General features: G+C 43.6%; 1 protein-coding gene across 1 annotated transcript; it reads right to left on the minus strand.

Annotated features, from left to right (window-relative positions):
• Nucleotides 1–1040: 1040 nt before the first annotated feature.
• RHOF (ras homolog family member F, filopodia associated) lies at nucleotides 1041–14685 on the minus strand. Its single transcript, XM_013956182.2, has 5 exons — nucleotides 14512–14685; nucleotides 13981–14068; nucleotides 5377–5486; nucleotides 4479–4613; nucleotides 1041–2107 (listed from the first exon to the last, which is right to left on the minus strand). The coding sequence occupies exons 1-5, from the start codon at nucleotides 14683–14685 to the stop codon at nucleotides 1943–1945; spliced, it is 672 nt and encodes a 223-aa protein (XP_013811636.2). The 3' UTR covers nucleotides 1041–1942.
• Nucleotides 14686–18708: the final 4023 nt, after the last annotated feature.

Genomic DNA, 18708 nt, shown 5'->3' on the forward strand with positions numbered 1-18708 from the left:
TTACAGTGTTGCTGTCCTGTGGGCATGAACAATAAATTTCAATTTGCATATTTTGAACAAGTTTCACACTAGCTGGGCTGTATCTTTCTGCATTAACGCTTGACTTTTGCACACACTATGAGGTTTTTTTGGAACTCTCCATTTATGAAATGTAAACTCTTTATTCTGAGAGCAATGCTGGAACCTGCTGGATCCCAACAGTGGAACTGGTGCTGCAGGGGTGAGGTAGCTCTGCGCATGGGAAGTAATTTGGATTCTGCAGTATGAGAGACTCAGGTTATAGAACCAAGGAAAGATTCCAGCCATAGAACTGAGTGCAAGTGCAGTAACTTTCTGTTAATATGTGTTTCAATTACGTGCTGGGTAAGGTGACATAGGGTTCTGTTATCTTTTAGTGACAAATGTCTTCCCATGGAGAAAGGGCACAATTCCTGAAATGGAGGTTTTCCTATAGTCATCAGAGGTGCACAGACTAGTAGTCTGTCATCGTATATTTTGTTTTCATTTTCCATTTTAAGCTCACAGGGATTCACAAACTTTAACTTGGAACAAGTTGGGGAAAAAAAAAGATTTCAAGGATGAAGATCTGTTTATCCCACATGTAAAACAAGAATGATGGCTCGCTCCAAAGCAGGGTTTTTCACCAGCTGGTCACCAGCAGAGGACAAAGTTGCTCTTAACCCATATGACCTACAGTTACCTGCCTATACATGCAGGTGTTTGGTCTAGTAGTAAAAATCCTGGCATGCACTGCTCAAACTTCTTGGCAAGATTGTGCCTTTTTACCACTATGAGTCCTGTGTATTCTCGCTTAGCATGGGCAGTCATTTGACTTATGCAGAAAACTTTCACTACCACCACCTATACTGCGGAAACTTCTCCTCCCCCCTCACAGGTTTAGTTCAAACTAGCAATTGCTCCTGAAATCTGAGATCTTACTGTATGATGATGTGCAAAAGAACTGAGATTTGAGGCACAGGTACTAGGTTGTTCAGTGGGAGAAACCAATGATGTCCTTCAACAGACAACTGACACCTTCATCACAAAGGGAGAATTTATTTCACAGCAGTAGAGATCATTTCATCAGCTAATGAGCAGGGGTTGTCCTGCTAAGTACTTCTCTGCCCCTAGCATGCACCCACATTTGCATCTGTCATGTATTAAATAAATTGCAGGAGTTTATTGTAAAACTGACTTTATATTGCACGGAGTAGCTGCTTCAAGTGTTTCTGACCTTCAGTGCTGTAGACTAAATATTTCCCACGATACTCCACTTCTGAATTGGAGCAACTGGTATATATCCAATGATGAGTAACGCTTTCTGTTATGGCAACAGGCCTTGCAAGGAGTCCCCTAAAGGAGCAGCTCTGCAAAGCTGGTGCAATGATAAAGGAGTGGATGCTTTGCCTGTGCAGTCTAGGGGACAGCTTCAGGCTAACTCAGTTCACTGTCATTGAGTAAACTAAGTTTATATCAATATTTTCAAATTAATTCCTGTCCTCTCTAAATGTGCTGCTGTAACATCAGTTCTTCTGAGAGAAGTGGCCTTTCTAGCTTTTCTGCTTAAATTTAGTTACCAAGGCAATAAATTGTGGCCAAAATGTACCACAACTAATTTCCAGAGAAAAAACTAATCAAGTCAGATAGCAGCAGTCACTGTTCAATGCAGTTTACAGTGGATCCAAGAACTCATTGGTGGTTGTTTATGGTTAGGAGCAAAAGCCAGATGGACAAAGGTATGTGCCACCAGTTAACTTCGATAAAGAGCTTTGAAAATTATATGAGAGCAGTTCAACGAAAGTGCAAAAATATTAAAAAGTTAAAACTTAAAAATCACTGTAGGAATAAAAACATGTAATGGGGGGGGGGGGGAAAGGTCTTTAAAGTTATACTGTTGCTAAAATGTGAATCACTTGGCTGCAATGCTCATTTGCAGTCCAGATCATAGCATTGAACACACTGTCCGTTTCTTTTGGCGTTTGGCTTTTTTCATGGCATTTAGTGCAATGGTTGTTGCTTCTTTAAAAACATTTTCTACGTTTTCACGACATTTTGCTGAGCACTCCAGATAAACTTCTGCATTAATCTGCTGACAAGCTGTTTCACCCTGGAAAGAATAAAAGGAAAGAGAAGATGTAAACCTGAAGTTTGGGAGGGGAAGGAAGGTGAGATGGGGAAGAAAGAAGCTGCTGCTTCTGATATAGTGCTAAGGCGTAAGTGGTACTTCTAATAAATTGTGAGTCACTGGTAAAGAAACTTTTTTTTTTCCCTCCTAAGTTGATCTAGAAGCTGGCCCAGGAGTTCAGTGCATTAGAGGCTCTAAGCTGCAGACTGCTGATAGCGTACAGTCTCAGTGTTAAGTTCCTTTAAAAGAAATGCTGTGATAGATCAAGTGAGAATTAAGATATCCAAATAGGGTGTTTTTTCAGCACATGGCCCTGACCACAATTAGTATGTGATGTTACCTTCTGGAGTTTGCAAGCTCCAGCAATGAGTGTCATGTACAAGATCAGAATCTGGACCAACGTCCGTGTTTGTTTTGCTGGTGCTACGTACAGGAACCTTAACTTCTGCTTTGGAGCATCACTGGCTCCGCAGAAATCCTAATACACAAATGGGTGCCTGCACGTCTCTAAACCTTACCCAAATGTGTGTGATGGAAACAGCCTAGAATCTAAAGCACTTGCATGCAATCCTGGTTGTGTGAAATCACTACAGGCAAAACAAAGTGATTTCTTACTTTGTTTGTGATCCTTTTATTGTCACGCAGTGTCAGCCCCCGTTTTGAGTGCTTGTGATCACGCCTTGGCGTGTGTTTCAGGTCTGCAATGCACAGCTCACAAACTGCGTTTATTCATTATAAGCCCTGGAAGTGGGGTCACTTGAGCACTCGGACTTCTATAGGGGGGTTTTTCTTCAGCATATTTAAGCAAAATATGTCTCCTTCTAGTCGTTTGCAAGCTACTGTTCAGCTCCTCTGTGCCTAGCATCAGGAACATCATGTTGTGCGACTCAAGATGCCATGAGCTGTAAAAGACTGAGGTAGCGTATATTTAAGGTGTGTGTCGGGGGGGAGAAGTGGGAGGACTTGCATGGGAGACCAAGACTGTATGTCATATGGGCCATGGAATTTAACTGCATGCTTGCTGCTGCCTGCCACAAGTGTTAGCTTCACTTCACCTTCTCTCCTTCAGGCTTACGCTCATGAGCTTCCCCTCTCTTATGTGAGCATTTGTGTGATGAGCTGCTTGGGGGATGGAGGGGGAATCAGGCCACTCTGAGGCAGTAACAGCGCCAGATGTGAGGCCTCAGCAGACTTGCCCTGTATCTCAAGTGCAAGAGTGATGAAGGGAGTTATTAATGCAAATGAGAGACAATCTGCAGATGTTCATGAAGCAATTGGACAGGCATCTCTTCTTGTGCACAAAGAAGAAAAAGAAGTCCTAGAATGGTTTAGTGGTGAGGCAGCAGCAGTTCCTTTTCACGGTGTTTAGAAAAATAAGTGATTCATTCAAGGTCTTTGTGCAGTTAACCTTGTTTCCCAGGCTTGCGTCTAGAATAGTTCAAAAACCCTGAGATGAGAGGTGAAGGATGACTCTGTAGTAAAAGTAAAAAGCAGGGAGGTGGGAGATCAGAGCAGAAAGGTCTTGTGTGACACGGGATGAGCTGTTCCACTGCTGACTAATGTTGCTCCTGTACCTAGGACAGCTATGCCCGTCATGTAATACTAGTTGTGAGGCTCAGTGCTTTGTAATGCTTAAATTGAAAACACTTGATAATATGCAGTATCTTATTACTTCAGATTAGTTTAGAGACTTCAGAGAAAGGTTTCCTATGTTAGAAAAGCCTTACAGATGTTTTTGCTATTGTCCTTGAAAGGATTTATTTTTAAATATGGTTTGTGAAACACATTTTTTCTAGAACAGTCAATATTTTTAATACAGTAACATGTATCCTAGTGTCTCCAGTCTTTCTCACAACCCTGATCAAAGTATCAGTGATGGAAGCAATGCATTGTAACAAGAATTATGGAGGGAGCCTGACAAACTTGTTGGGGCCTACAAATTCATAACAGTAATAACCCAGCTGTGAAAGGAAACAAGAATGAGATGTAATGAGCCTAGAAGAGAGAGACACAAATGACCAACACTTGCTGCTCTCCTTAGGCTGGAAGGAAAATCTCAGTCTTGATACTAGGTTTAGTTAGTAGTGTCCTTTCAGACCCCCCAAGATATGCAAAACGCTCATCAAATTTCTCTTTACTTTAGTATGAAAAATGGGCAGTGATCTGGCCACTTTCAAAAAGGACTTGCAGAAACCCCTGTTAGTGCTGACTGTCAATAACTTATAATCTGGACATTGTGTTCACCTGATTTTGGAATATCTGTGTTTGCAACTTGTTAGCAATGATGCCACTAAAATAAGTGTGCTTCGTCTCTTGCACAGAAGACAGACACTTTAAATGCAGTTGTATTTACCTGGTTGTAAGTAATAGGCTCCTGCTGAGAGGCCCGGAGCTTACGCAACTGTTCTTTGTCTTTCCGGAGGTCTGTCTTGCAGCCGATCAGTACGAGAGGGGCACCGTGGCAGAAGTGACTCACTTCAGGATACCACTGATAGTAGAAAAACAAAACTTTTACATCCTTTTTTCAGAAATCAAAACAATAAAGTCAAGGAACAGAGTTAGCACTTAATATGCACTGCAATTTCAGAGTTTTGAAAGTCCTTATTCTAGCGCTAGGGCACAAAATGTGTGAATTTACAGAAACATTCAAAAGTCCTAACAGAAGTCAGTTGCTTTATAAAAGCATAGGCAGCGTATGCCACTATGACAAAGCGCTTACTTAAAAGCTGTTTAAATTCGGAAGAACACCTCTGAAGTCACACGTAAGAACAGAATCTGGACCGAGTCTTGTTTTGTTTTGCTGGTGCTATATACAGGAACCCCAAGTTCTGCTTTGGAGCATTACAAGGGCTCAGCAGAAATCCTATTACAGACAGTGGGTGCTTATGTATCTCTTAAATGTATCTAAATATGTATATAATGGAAGTAGACTTAAATTTAAAATATTTGTATGCAGTCTTGGTTTTGTGACATTGCTATAGATGAAACAGTGATTTCACGCTTGGTTTGTGATCCTTTTAGTGTAGTGCAGAGCCAACCCCCAATTCTGAGCACTTGTGAGCCTTCGAGAGGCGAGTCCCAAGTCTAAGGACTGTGACCCATAGCTCAATGCACGATGAATGGTCTGGGCATTTATAAGCCTTGGGTACAGGACTACTAAAAGCCATCAGCTTTTTGATTCTGACACCTTGTCATACATTTGACACATTTAATTCATATAAAAGTTTAAAGCAGTTATGAAAACCTCTTACCTTAACTACTACGTTATCATAGCTAGTGGGATTCATGACATCATAGCAAATTAACACTACATTTGTGTTCTGGTAAGAAAGTGGTCGTAGCCGATCGTAGTCCTCCTGCCCTGAAACACAGAGAAAGTTTTGGATGAAAGAAATCTGTCCTTGACAGACAATATGATAGGAACACGTAAAGATAAATACTTGATCTCAAGAACAGGAATTACTCTAATTGCACAGACTGAAACATTTCCATTTTTGTAAAATTCCCTCCCTTAAATGCAGGAGATTCCTCTTCAGTGACAAAGCTGATGCTTTTGAATACAAAATGTTTCCTTAGGAAGTTTTAATAAAAAGGATGCTTTGTCCAGCTATTAAGTATTTAGAAGCAGTTTTAATCACTGATTGCCAAGTTGTTGCTCACAAGTATAATCAGCAAGAGGAATTTGATAGTCATTGATTAAAATGTTTGCAGTTTGGCAGTGGCTTCATTCCCCCAGATGTATTTGCACGTGCAGTGTTGTGAAGAGAAAAAACACTATCTGCTGGACACGAATGCTGAAGTAAGAAAGCTAAGTGGCAGCCTTGCATTTCCTAGCCCTGCGAGCTGAGAGGAAGCCGCGATTAGCGTGCTGTTCCTTCAGCACCTGCGCCCTCTGTGCCCACGTTCTACTAGCAGCAAGCAGCTGATTTTACAAGACACACAGCAACATGAACCAGCCTTAACTGATCTTTGAAGCAGGACTTCTCAGCAGGTCTTAGGGCTGCTGCTGAATTCTGGGAAAGCATGGGATTATTCTGAGTTCTGATTAGCAATATTGCAGCACATGATCAGACAAGAAGCGAATTTGCTTCAGTCCTGTACTCTTCCCCTTTCCTTGCTGTACCTGACTTAGCAGTCATCACAACGCTGGGCTCTGAAGGTGTCTCGCTTTTGAGAGGGCAAGTTCAAGAAACCCAGCAACTACCAGAGATGGCTGGCAGATCAGAAAACAAATCTTTTTCATTTGAGATGTTTTTCAGAGACATTATTAAGGAAGAAACCACCATTTAAACAGAGAGTAGAAGATCTGTTTACCACTTAAATGCTGCCCTGGGAATCAGGTATGTCTCTGTGACACACTGTATTTCCAAAATGAGCATTGGGAATGTTAGTCCTTTGCCTGATCACCGCACTATATATACTGGGCTGTTATTCTGCCAGCTCCCTGCCCTACAGAAGTTACACATCTTAAATATTTGCATTGGCAAATCAAATGAAGGGATGTTAAAAATGTAAACATTCTCTCCAACTTTATATCAACTATTCCTTATCTTGGTACCCAGCTCTGTTCTAAGTCACATACTCGTTACTCTAGCCAACATGCTTGTCTCAAGTTACTTCTGAAGATGCCCAGCAACTCTCCACACTACTTTGTCATCCCTCTTATTTTAAACCATGGATTGAGAGACAGATTATTACAAGGCAATCCCTGCTGGATAAGCCATTTCTTAGTTTGCCTGAGATGTTTGTAAAAAAGGAATTTTAAGTTTGGACCACTCACTGTATTTGAGCTCCCATAAGAGCAGCACGTTCCATGGGTGACATACAGAACAAAGAAGGATTGATCCCTCAAGGCTTAATCCAAAAATAATAGACAATTGACAAAATTATGCACGTTGTATAAACATTCAGAGCAAAGACTGTACTGTTTAGCCATTCTTATTCTCCCAAATCCATCTACTTGTTTGCAACTGATTTACCGTTTTGTTGCTGAGATAATCCTCTAAATACATTAAATGCATCAGGTGCCAAACTTTTTTTTCTACTTATTTCCCCAGTGTTATGTGCTGGATACTTTTTTCCCTTTCAAATTCATGCCTCTGAGCCGCTAAAAAGGTAGCTTGTAAAATCAAGTTATCAAATCCTCCAAGTTACTGCTGGCAGTTTGAGAGGCAGAGAGGAGCATCCCATTTGAATAACCCACACGAGCTTGCCTGAAGTCAGAACATACTGCTATAACCACGCTCTCCTGGGTAGGATGACAGAAGTGTCTTTGTGACACAGATGTGCTGTGTTGTAAGCCAAAAAATACAGATATGATTGCCCCAGTGAACTGCACCTTCATCTTCAAAATCAGCTTTGCAGTTAAGACTTTGAAGTAAACTGAGAAAATAAATGCATGAGAAAGTACTGCTCTGTAAAATGCAAATGCTTCCTTCATGTTTGAAATGTCAAACACAGAGCACAGGACAAGGTAAAATGCAGAGACCACAGCGGCAAGGTTAGATGGTACATTGTTTAACTTGTACTGTGGTGAGATAATTGCAGCTTTCACTTGGAAGGAGAGGAAGCTATTCTTTAAGAGTTTAAACTACAGTTCTTCAGTTGTTGTGGGTGTAACAGGATCCAGATCAGGTTGTAAGTGTCTGAACATCAACAGCTCTCTTCCAAGAACCTTATTGAAAACGTTTCCTTTCACAGCCTCTCCTTAAGCACTGCTGATGAAATGCAAAAAAGCACCTGGGAGACTTTTTTTTTCTATAAAGTTGCTCAGTCTGTGGCCAGAGTTTATTTGGCACAGATTTAGGTCTTCTAGTAGAAGAGTTTTAAAATGAAGGACCAGGGCTGAACCTAAGTGGTTACTGAATGTACATGCAAAACCCCTGAGCGTGTGTTCCTTCAAGCACTTTTTTTTGTTTTCTTTCCCCAGTTACAAAGCATCCTGTGAAAGAATCGGGCAAACATACAGCCATGTCTGAGCATACCTGTAACTCTCCTCTGGCTTCTCTCAGTTCATTGTAGCACAAGAAACCTTGGCTTTTTTTTTCTTTTTTTTTGAGACTTTCCCTGTCCAGCTGAATTCACCTGAAATTCCCTAATTCTTTGCAAGATCACACACTCACATCACCGTCACTGCACTTGAGCCTGAAGAAGGGGTGAGACCTCAAGCTACGGCTGAGGACAGGAGGAAGAAGTGAAACCACAGGTCTCCATTTCACATGCATGTTTGCATGTGCTCTTCCTCTCCCCTCCACCAAACCTCCGACCAGAGGAAGTAACAGCCAGTCCAGTGCTCAGGCTGTAAAGGACCTCAGCAGCTGCTTGCAGTGTGGGGACAACAGCTGTGTGGGGACATTTAAATCTCTTCAGGCACTCTGGGTCACTGGGAAGGTAGTAAAGTCCTCCCACCACGGCACTGCTTCATGCACGGCCTCTGAGTTTTTGTGCAGGCATCCGTCTCCCCGTCTAGCAGACTGAGGGATAACTGTTGCCTTGCCCTACTCAGCCTAGGCAACCAGGGTTTGTCCAGTTTTTCATGCTTCTCTGGGGGCAATGGAGAACATCTTCCTTCTAGACCTAATTAATTAGTGGCTTTTTCTCTCTCTTGTACTCCTAATCATAGGTGGTGTTTCTGGCAGTTCTCCTAAGGCCTGCCTTAGGCCTGCGTGAAGGCCTAAGGTGGACATGAGGGGATGCTGAAGTGCTGGTGCTGTAGGTCCCATCTTCCAGTGCATTGCACCAGGCCTGTGGCAAACCCCCCAGGACTGACCAGTGTTGCATAGGTATGTGTATTATAACACGTAAAATACCACATCGTAAAGTTATGAAAAAAAGCCCCCAGGCCTGACACGCTGTCAAGGTAGGGAAAGGCCAGAGACAACAACCCAGTGGACCTCTCTGAGCTGTGGAAACATCTTTAAAGGAAAAAGAAAGCATAGCGCAGGAGAGAGCCCTTCCAAAGACAGGGCAGATAATCCCCTGAGCACACACAACAGCCCCCTCCAGCACGCGGATATATCCGATTTTTGTTCTTGCAAACCTTTTAAAGTAGAACAATTACTTTCAATGCAATTAATCCTTATGGAGAAGAAGGTAGAGTGCTGGATGGAATTAGTTAGGAAGGAGGAGAGCAGGCCCAGGGCCTGTTTTGAAGGGTCACTTGTACAAATGATGTGAAGGGAGCCAGTAGCTGAGACCATTCTAAAAACACAGTGGAGTGGTGGCAATGAGGATGCCGAACCAATCTTCACCTATCCACAGCAGAACGAAGGTAAGAAACCAGTCACGATTTCTAGTTTATTAAGATGTCTCCTGTTTGAACAGATGCTGCCTAAGGCATGCTGGGGCCAGGGATGTTCAGTATGCTAAGTTGTTGAGGTCAGTCTAATGGCTAATTTTTGGTTCCAACTTTCCCAAAGAAAAGCAGTCTACCTGGCAGAGCTGAGTCTGTGCCCTTCCAGCAAAAGCAAAAAGAGACAAAGCAATTTACAGATGCAATCCTGCTACATTCCTGTTTAATAACTGATCACAGAGTTCCACAAATTCATTTTGTTATACAATAAACCATTCTCTTTCTGGCTTTAAAAGTTCTTCCCTGTGTATCTCAGGAAAAAAAATCTAACATATGAAATGGTCGCTTTATTTATTTATTTATTTTTTAAACAAATCTAAACATGTTTGTAACTAAATGCTTTCCCTTCTACAAGATTGCCATTCACAGGAGAGGGTAAACAATATATTCAAAACTAACCAGTGGCAGTCTAGGAGTCTCCCAGCGAGTGCTGCTCTCTAACTTACAGCAGCACTGTCCATTGCCACCAACTGCCAGGACAGAAGGAAGACTGTAATATCCTGTCACCTAGTCCAGACCAGCCAACCACTTCCTATATATGTCAATATGTTGTCTTAAATACAGTACACTCAGTATTTAAAACCAGCATGTAATCATGTAGTGGAGAGCAGATAAAAGGATAAATGCACTAAATTCTCTTTAGTTTGTTATTCTGCAGACTCTAGAGAATACCACGGTTGTTGCTAGCTTGGCAGTTAAGCTTTTGTGCTACTCTGTTTAGAAAAATTTGTGAAACTTATTTTCTTCCTGGCAGGAATAAAACTAGTAGAAGAGGACGCTTGGGAGGTGAGAGGAGCAGGGGCATGTTTCAGTTAAAAAGCGAGTATTTTTTCTTCCTCAGGCCCTCCCTCTCTCTTTCAAAATTACAAAAAGCTACTCTTGCATATAGCCCCTTTCGGATTTCTCTTAAGGCTTCACACTGTAGTGCATCTGTCATTCTGGACCTGAAGGACCCTGCTGGAGGCTTCAAGTGCATTTCCTGCCAGCCAGGGCGAGAGCCCGCAATGATTAGGCATTACTTCCTCCGCAGCCTTCCCCCGCTCAATCTATTTTTTCTTTGTTCTAAGAAAGTCTTGCACCTAGCAGAAGTTAACCCTCATGTCTGATTTGCAGCTAAAGCATCAACATTATCAGACTGTTCCTTTAGTATGTAAACAATTACAAAGTTAATTTACCTTGCAATTCCTTTGTCTCTGTCAAGCACAGTGAGAAATGGAAATTTTTAATTGAATAAGCAGCTGCAGTTTGCAGACAAGATAATTGATATTGCAAAGTCTTTATAGATTGCGTATATATAGCACCAACTTCCTGCAACAGCCAGAGGTGTCTCTGAGGAAGATTAGAGTGGCATCATACAAGTCTCTCAAAAAAGCTATTATTCTAGCATATTTGGGGTTAGTTCATTAACTTCAGTTGTTACCAAAACATTTGCCAAGAAAAAAAATCTTCTACAGATTGAAATACTTGATTCTATAGTCACCGTGTTTGTGTCCTTCTCCCTAAGCAAGCAGGATGAGCTCAGTCTCAAACGTGACGACAGAGTACAAAGAATCCCATCAAACTACAGGTTTACCAGCCACAGAGCTGAACCTGTCCTTTATCTTCCCATGATACTGAAGTACATGCAGCTCTATTTACTGTTGCTCTTGGCAAGATCCTAAAGATACCAAACTCTTTCTGCTGTGGGTGGATGATGAAGATCCAGTGACGCTTTTCAGAAGAACATACTTGTTTTCTCCTCCCCTACACTGCAGCATGACAGTTAGCTGGAGCCGTTCACCTCAGAAATGCTTTTATTTCTTTTTCATCTCATTTTAATGATTTTAGGACAATATGAATGATTTGGGGACTTTTCAGACTGAGAAGCAATATACAAAGGTAAAGCTGTCTTAGATTTTTATAGAAGAGCAAGAACAACTCAAGCAGTTCAGTAAGTCAGAAGAAAATTCACGAAATATAGCCAATATACTATACTGCTAAACCACCGCACTGCTATTAGTAAGCTGTTGTACGCTTGCTTGTTCTCCTCTTTAAGCCATAATTGCTGCTATACACAGCAGCCACCCCAGAGCATCATTACCCAGCTGAGAGTAATCTAATGAGCCTCTGTCGCATGATACAACAGCAGCAAGTCAGTGTAGTGAAACACGAATCCCATTACTGCATGTCCCTCTCCAGACTGAAGTGACAGAGGAACAGAAGCTCTCTTTGCTGCTGAACAGAATGTCCCCCTTGTCTTCTACTGCGCTTAGAGGAGACAGAACAATTCTTGGTCCTAGTCTTATGCAAATCAACATCAGTTTTGTTTTATTAAAAACAGGATGGGATTAAAAAATGGGTGTTCAGAAGAATTCTTCCTCTAGCCTAGCTTCCAGGTTCAGGAAGAGGGTGAAATGCTTGAATTACCAACTGTGAAACATACAGCTAGGTGAGCAACTTTGGGGCAGGACCAAAACTCAAGTCTTTCCTCCTCCCAAGCAAATGCCTTAACCAAGAAAGCAACGTCTCCCTTTCTTGGCACCAGAGAACCTCGAGTTGTCTGATGCAAAGCAAAAGAAAACTAACAGGAAGGGAGGAGAGAGTGTCAGCACCCTCTAGCAACTTGTAGGCTGGTGGCCACAGCACTGTTTTGGGAGGTGAAATATGTGGGGTTTCAAGCTCTCCAGATGAGACATGGAAGGCAATTGCTCTTTGATGGGTAAGGGCTCTACCAATTAGGCGACAGTGGCATCTCCGCTTCCTGAAGCGTTGTGAGAGAGACAAAATAACCCCTGCCCTCTTCTTCAGCAGGGAGGCGCTTTGCTCCAAGACAGTGTTTGTGGCTGTGAACTCAATGCAGAGGGGCAGACGCTTTCTGCTGAGTTACACGCCTGAACAAGGAAACAGGGAGAGATAAACCATCAGCGCTGGGTTCAGCGAGAGTTCTCCAGGCTGCTGGTGGCTGTAAGTCTCGCACAGAGCTGAACTCACTGTATGATGCACCGAGTCAGGTGCTTATGTCAGGCTTGTGGTCTTTGCTCACAAGCCTACGGGCCCCGAGAGTTTAGAGCTACAATGTCGAGCTTTACCCTACCAACAGCCCTTCCTGAATCCAGCCTGGAAGAGTCTCCAAAGGCAAGTGTTGGAAGCTGTACCATAGGGATTTTAAATGAGAGCCAGCCAAATATCAGAAACTATATAACAGGCTAAAATCCCACACTGACAGTGAGCAAACATGAAGTTTGTTCAACAAGTTCACTGTGACAAGGTCTTTGTGCCAATGCACTATATTAAGGAAATCCCTGTTTGGTTGCTCAAACTACATTTCAGCCCTTCTCTTAAGTCTTAAAGCAAACACAGAAGCCTTGCCATTCAGTAGAAGCTAGATTATCCAAATCACTGGAGTCAAGAAAAGTAACATTAGAAACAGAAAGAAATATTAGCAGATTTGGGTGCCCAGAATCTTACTATACTGCAGTAAAAATTAGCTATAAAATTCACTTTTATATTAAAGAACCTTTAAAATTATCTACTCAGATATCATATACAGTATGTAAAAAGATAAATGTGTTTTATTACCATTAGAAATGAGTATGAACCACATTCTTATTTATATTGGCATAAATTTGGAACAACTCCACAGACTTGAACTGAAACAAACATGATTTACACTGAGCTGTAATGGAGTGCGTGTCAATGTTAGGGTTCATTTAGAAATGCAGCTGGACAACTGTGTCTCAGTAATACGATAAAAACTGTGAATGAAGTTGAATGCAAGCGATTCCACAAGTTCCTGAAAAGAACCCAAAAAAGTTACCAGCATTTTCAAGTAGCTTTTAACACTATGGCCTTTTTATTTTGAACACATACTAGCCTTTTTTTTCCCTTTACTTTTTGATCACACATGGCAGGAGATTAAAGCATTTTCTTGGTTGATTATATTACACTATGCATCTGGGAACTAAATTTTAATACCTTCAGATATGTATGCTATTCAATGTGATTTACCTAATAAACTGCATTGTTAGGATAAAGAACAAATCCATGGCTAGAACAACAAATTCATTAGACTAGTGACTATTTTTTCCCTGGCAGGCACATTTATGCGTTAAATTGGTAACGGTTGTTGTCCTGTTTTAAAGTTGTATTTAAATCTCTAATAGTTTTAACTGTAATACTAGGCCAGAAGCGTGCTAGCAGAAAAACAATATCAAAATATGTCCAGTTTTGCAATCTTCCAGTATCAGTCTGTTTTAAGTTGACACAGAGAAATCTTTTGGAATAAACACACTGATTCAGCACGTTCACAGGAACGGCATTTTACACAGGCGAAGGCAGTTTCTGCTCAACTCTCTGAAATGATATCAGTGTTCATACCACTGGAAAACCTTGGCACTGCATTTGGGTTCAGTCTCAAGCCAGTCCCCCAGCGCGATCCCATCCCAGGGGTCTTGGAGAAACTGGCCATTGCCGTTCATTATTTTGGGAACTGGAAAAACTGAAAGTACGTGAAAAAAAGCATTACCTGCGGTATCGTACAAATTCAGGATGACTTCTTTGCTGCCAATTGTAATACTGGTAGTATACTTCTCAAAGACAGATGGTGCATATTGCTGTAAACACAGGAAAAATAACTCTAGTTACTGAACGGTAATGCTTGTGCAACCCTGGTACCACGAGGGCCTCTTGGCGCAGTGACCTCGAGGCGCTTCACCGCGGCGGCCAAACGGAGCAGGGCCGCAGGGACCCCCGTCCCCTCCCGTCCCGTCATGCAGCTTTGCGTTTCGTCCTTTCCAAACTTACCCTGCGCTTGCGAGATCTCACCCGTTCCTGCTCCCAGCCTTTAAACTCATTCTTCCCCTCCTCCTTAACCCCCGGTGCTAGGGGAAAGCCCAGGGCCTCTCTCCCGGCCATGAGTTACGGCGGGGGGATTTCAGTGCTGTTTCGCGTGTCTCGGGGGGCGAAAAAGCAACAACAACAATAAAAAGCCCTAAAAAAGGGAAAGCCCTAAAAAGCCCTAACGCCAGCGCGGAGGCACGGCGGGAGCCCGGCTCACCTCGGGGAAGGCGCCCTTCGCGTACACCATGAGCAGCGACGTCTTCCCGCAGCCGCCGTCCCCGACGATCACGATCTTCACCTCCTTCTTGCCCGACGGGGCGGCGGCGGCGGCGACGCCGTCGCGGGCGCCCCCCGCCTGGCCGTCGGGCAGGGCCCCGTTGGCCACCTCCATGGAGCGGCGCGGAGCGGAGCCGGAGCCGCCGCCGCCGCCGCCGCGTTCTGGGGACGCGGCTCCCTCACGCGGGGCGCCCCGGGGCGGGCAGGCGCCGCCCGCGCCCCGCCGGGGATTGGCCGCGCCGCGGGCGCCGGCGCCGCAGGTGCCTCAGGGCCCCGCCCGGGCCCCCCCCCCGCCGCGGCCCGGGCGGCCCCGTAGCGGCTCCCTCACCGCAGGGTTCCCCTCACCTCAGAGCCCCGTCTGGGCCCCGCCGCCGCCGCCCGGGCGGCCCCGTAGCGGCTCCCTCACCTCAGGGCTCCCCTCACCTCAGAGCCCCGTCTGGGCCCCGCCGCCGCCGCGCGGGCGGCCCCGCAGCGGCCCCTCACCTCAGGGCTCCCCTCACCTCAGAGCCCCGTCTGGGCCCCGCCGCCGCCGCCCGGGCGGCCCCGCAGCGGCTCCCTCACCTCAGGGCTCCCCTCACCTCAGAGCCCCGTCTGGGCCCCGCCGCCGCCGCCCGGGCGGCCCCGCAGCGGCCCCTCACCTCAGGGCTCCCCTCAGGGCTCCCCCCGAGGACCCCGCCAGGCCCGGGGGGAGGCGGTGGGGGGGCAGCCGCGCTCCAGGGCCTCGCTGGCGGCCTCCGCCCGCCGGGAGCCCCCGGGCCGTTCCCCTCGGTGCCCGTGCTCAGCCCGCGCCCTCCTCCCCGCCGCCTCACCTGCCTCCTCGGGGACCCCTTCAGGGCTCCAGACATTAAAGTCACCCTCAGCCGAGGGGCCGGGTCCCAGCGCGGCCTCGCTTCCCCCAACGGCGGGTCCGGACCTTCGCGGCCCACCCGAGCGGGGCGACGGACGGGGATGCGGCTGCCTCCTAAGGTAACCCCCAAAACACGCCGTGTTGCTGACACACCAGCTGCCTGCGAGCGGTTGTGATTTATTACCTGTTTTCTAGCGCGTTTATCGCTTCGGTAGGATCCCCCCAGCTCTGCTTGTTGCTTATCCACTCAGTGCACTTCACGCAAGGTGAGCCGTGGTAAAAATCAAATGGAATTTTACGTTTTTAATTACAGAGATGCGAAGCCTTGCGCACGCCTCCGTGCAGCGTTATTTCACATGCTGGAATCGCCAGCGCGAAGGTAGGGAATCAAAACGGTGAGATAAACTTGGCCCCGATCCACATTTCGGTGGAGTGACTCTGTGTTTATAGTAGAATCGCTCAGATACAAATCTGCCACCGTTCTGTGCAAAAATTGTGGGTTTTTTTCCTAGCAGAGATTAATGATGTGCCCTGTCTCAAACAAATCCTGTCACTTCCTAAGAAATCAAATTTGAGTCTAGAATTTTTTGAAATATCACTTACTGGGAATACTAACAAATCTCCGACAGCATGCTCGAGCGTAGCAAAATTCTTTAATTCAGCTAAAAAAATTGTCATTCAAACAGGGTTTCACATTTCCTCCTGCATGATTGTGTCACTAGATGGCCTTCCAGACTGAATGCAAAACATGACTGTATTCCTCATCGCCTGGAATAATCTCTCAAGAAAGATCCTGCTTTATGCAGAGGGCAAACAGAAAGAAAGAAAAAGATATTTCAGTGACAGGGAGGAGGAGGAGGGATACATAACCACCCAGCAAAGTGTCATATAATACAAATGAAAAAAATAAAAGGCAGCCAAATTCACACCTATGTAAAGCTAACCATTTTATTTGGAAAAAGTAAACACGAGCATGTAGAATATACAAGCTGTCAAAAAGGTACCTTATGAACCATAATCATATATATCTTATCTGCAAGAGTCTAAAAGCCGTCAACTCCTGCAGACTTCAGTGGCTGAGGACATTCCAATATTGCACAGGAATGAATGGTCCAGAAATGAATTGGTTTACCCTCAAACGATTTCTTTGAACCTGGCTCAAAACCACTGGAGTGGTATGATATAATCAGCAGATAGGCTCTTAGTCTTCATGTAACTGACTGCTGTAATTCATTGGCTTTTCAGTTCAATAATTGCTGTAAAAGGCTTTTAGTGATAAAAGTGTTTTGGGGCTCATTGTTAGTTTTTTTTTGTTGTTGTTTTATGCAACGATCCTACAAAGCAAAGTATCTCCATGTTTCTCACAACTTTGTCACTCTCCTTCTGTATTTATAGTTAGGGGAACGTTTTAAATTTGTACAGTTTTAGATTCAGGACTAAACAATATAAAATGAGTAGACTATCAAATCAACTGTAAACTCTATACAGACTATTTTTAAGTAATGGATATTGTATCTGTAATGAGTCAACCTAGTATTGACAAAATATTGACAAAATATATTATTTCAGTATCTTAATTAGCGTGTATACAGTATGTTAGATATATAAAGTACTACACAAAAGCTAAGTGTTTTTTGCTGGCTCTAAAAAATTAAAATCTAACATGGAATTCTGCCACCAATTTAAATGGAAGAAGATTCAGCCTCCTATAACCAAAACTCAAATCTGATCACTATAAATCACAAGTGTCCTTATCCTACTTCTGTTTTGGCCTGTACATTGATTTTGGTATGCTGTATTTCATCAAAAGCTGACACGTTTGCAGCTCAAGAGGCACCATGCATGTAAAGATTTACAAGGAGTATACCAAAATCAAGAATGTAATGGGGTATGGCAAACACTCGTGTGGCATTCTTGTTACCAATTTGTTGATTTGCAAGTGACAAGGAAAATAACAGAAAAGGATGGAAGATTATCATACTGCCTAGGAAGACTGCTGGAAGCATATGACTTCTTTTAAAAGATACTTTAACACTTTGGATGGTTTGGGATAGTATTCAGGACACTCACATCTTAGGTCTAAAATTGAAGCTGTGACCTTTTGAGGATATAGGGTGATGAAATAAGCTGGTACTGCAATTTCTCAAAATACTGAGGCCAGGGAAAAGTGGTCCAACCTCCTGGACAGTTCTGATGCTATGCAAGAAACTCAAGGCATGTTGTTGGCCTGACTTCCTAAGGGAGCAGTAATTGCACCCTTGTGCTGTGTCTCTGTCTGTCCCTTGTGAGTAACTATTGACTGGATGGTCAAATATGCTTTAAATAGACAAGGAGACTGAGATTTAAAAATATTAGAAGCCCATGAGCTTTGTGATGACAGAAAGTCTGGCGGGGAAGAGAAACATAATTGCAGATTCTTCTGCTCACAAGATGCTTCTTTAAATAGGAATAGGTTAACAGATTTGACAAAATGTTCTGGTTAGAAACATTCTTCTGTTTGGAGGAACTCTGAACACCTTTGACATTTCCAGTCACTTAAGGTCTGTTGCAGTGCATGCCCTTAGACAGATGAGTATGGCTCGCAATAGTATTTCTAATGGAAAATATGTCTATTTTAACTAGCCAGCAAAGTGACAGGCTACTGATACTTCCTTGGATCCATAATTACAGAGAGAAGTAACAGCAAACGCCATCTGCTGTATACTCATATTACTAGTTTATATGGTAATAAAAGCAAGACAAGAATGGGGACCTGTTCCTTCTAGAATGTTTTCAAAACTAATTTTTTTACATTTAAGAATTTTCTTCTTAATAATACAGACTCCACCTTTACAAAGACTGAACATAAACTTAGTAAGAACAAGTAGTCCCATTTATGTCAAAGGAAATAACTCAAACTTAGTTAAGAATGTGCATAACAAGACAGAGCTGTAAATATTTATTTTTGAGTATTACCAATAACATTATGTCTTATGTCAGTGATGAATTCCCCTTGAACTACACCTCTGTACATACAGAGTAAGAGAAAATGCCTTGAAGAGCTTACAGTCTCATTGCAAAGACAGACTCTAAAAGAATGGGACTTCGTATGTAAGCAGAATGAATTTGCAATGAATTTCAGATGTTATACAAGTCCCACAATTGTTTGTAATGTACACAGACACTTACTAAAAAATAATCTCTGACCCAAAGAATTTACAGTATGAATGAATGGGGCAGATAGGGAGGGGATTTGGTGACAAAGTATTTGGTGACAGTATCAGGTTGTGAAGCCAATGAGGAAGCTAGGTA

This window comes from Apteryx mantelli, chromosome 17, assembly GCF_036417845.1.
Source record: "Apteryx mantelli isolate bAptMan1 chromosome 17, bAptMan1.hap1, whole genome shotgun sequence".
NCBI classification, from domain to species: domain Eukaryota; kingdom Metazoa; phylum Chordata; class Aves; order Apterygiformes; family Apterygidae; genus Apteryx; species Apteryx mantelli.

Coding starts and splice junctions, on each gene's coding strand:
- RHOF (XM_013956182.2), bottom strand. CDS start 14,685: ATGGAGGTGGCCAACGGGGCCCTGCCCGACGGCCAGGCGGGGGGCGCC. Junction 14,069..14,511: donor CGAAGGGCGCCTTCCCCGAG/GTGAGCCGGGCT, acceptor CTGTGTTTACAG/CAATATGCACCATCTGTCTT. Junction 4,614..5,376: donor ATGATAACGTAGTAGTTAAG/GTAAGAGGTTTT, acceptor TTCTACTATCAG/TGGTATCCTGAAGTGAGTCA.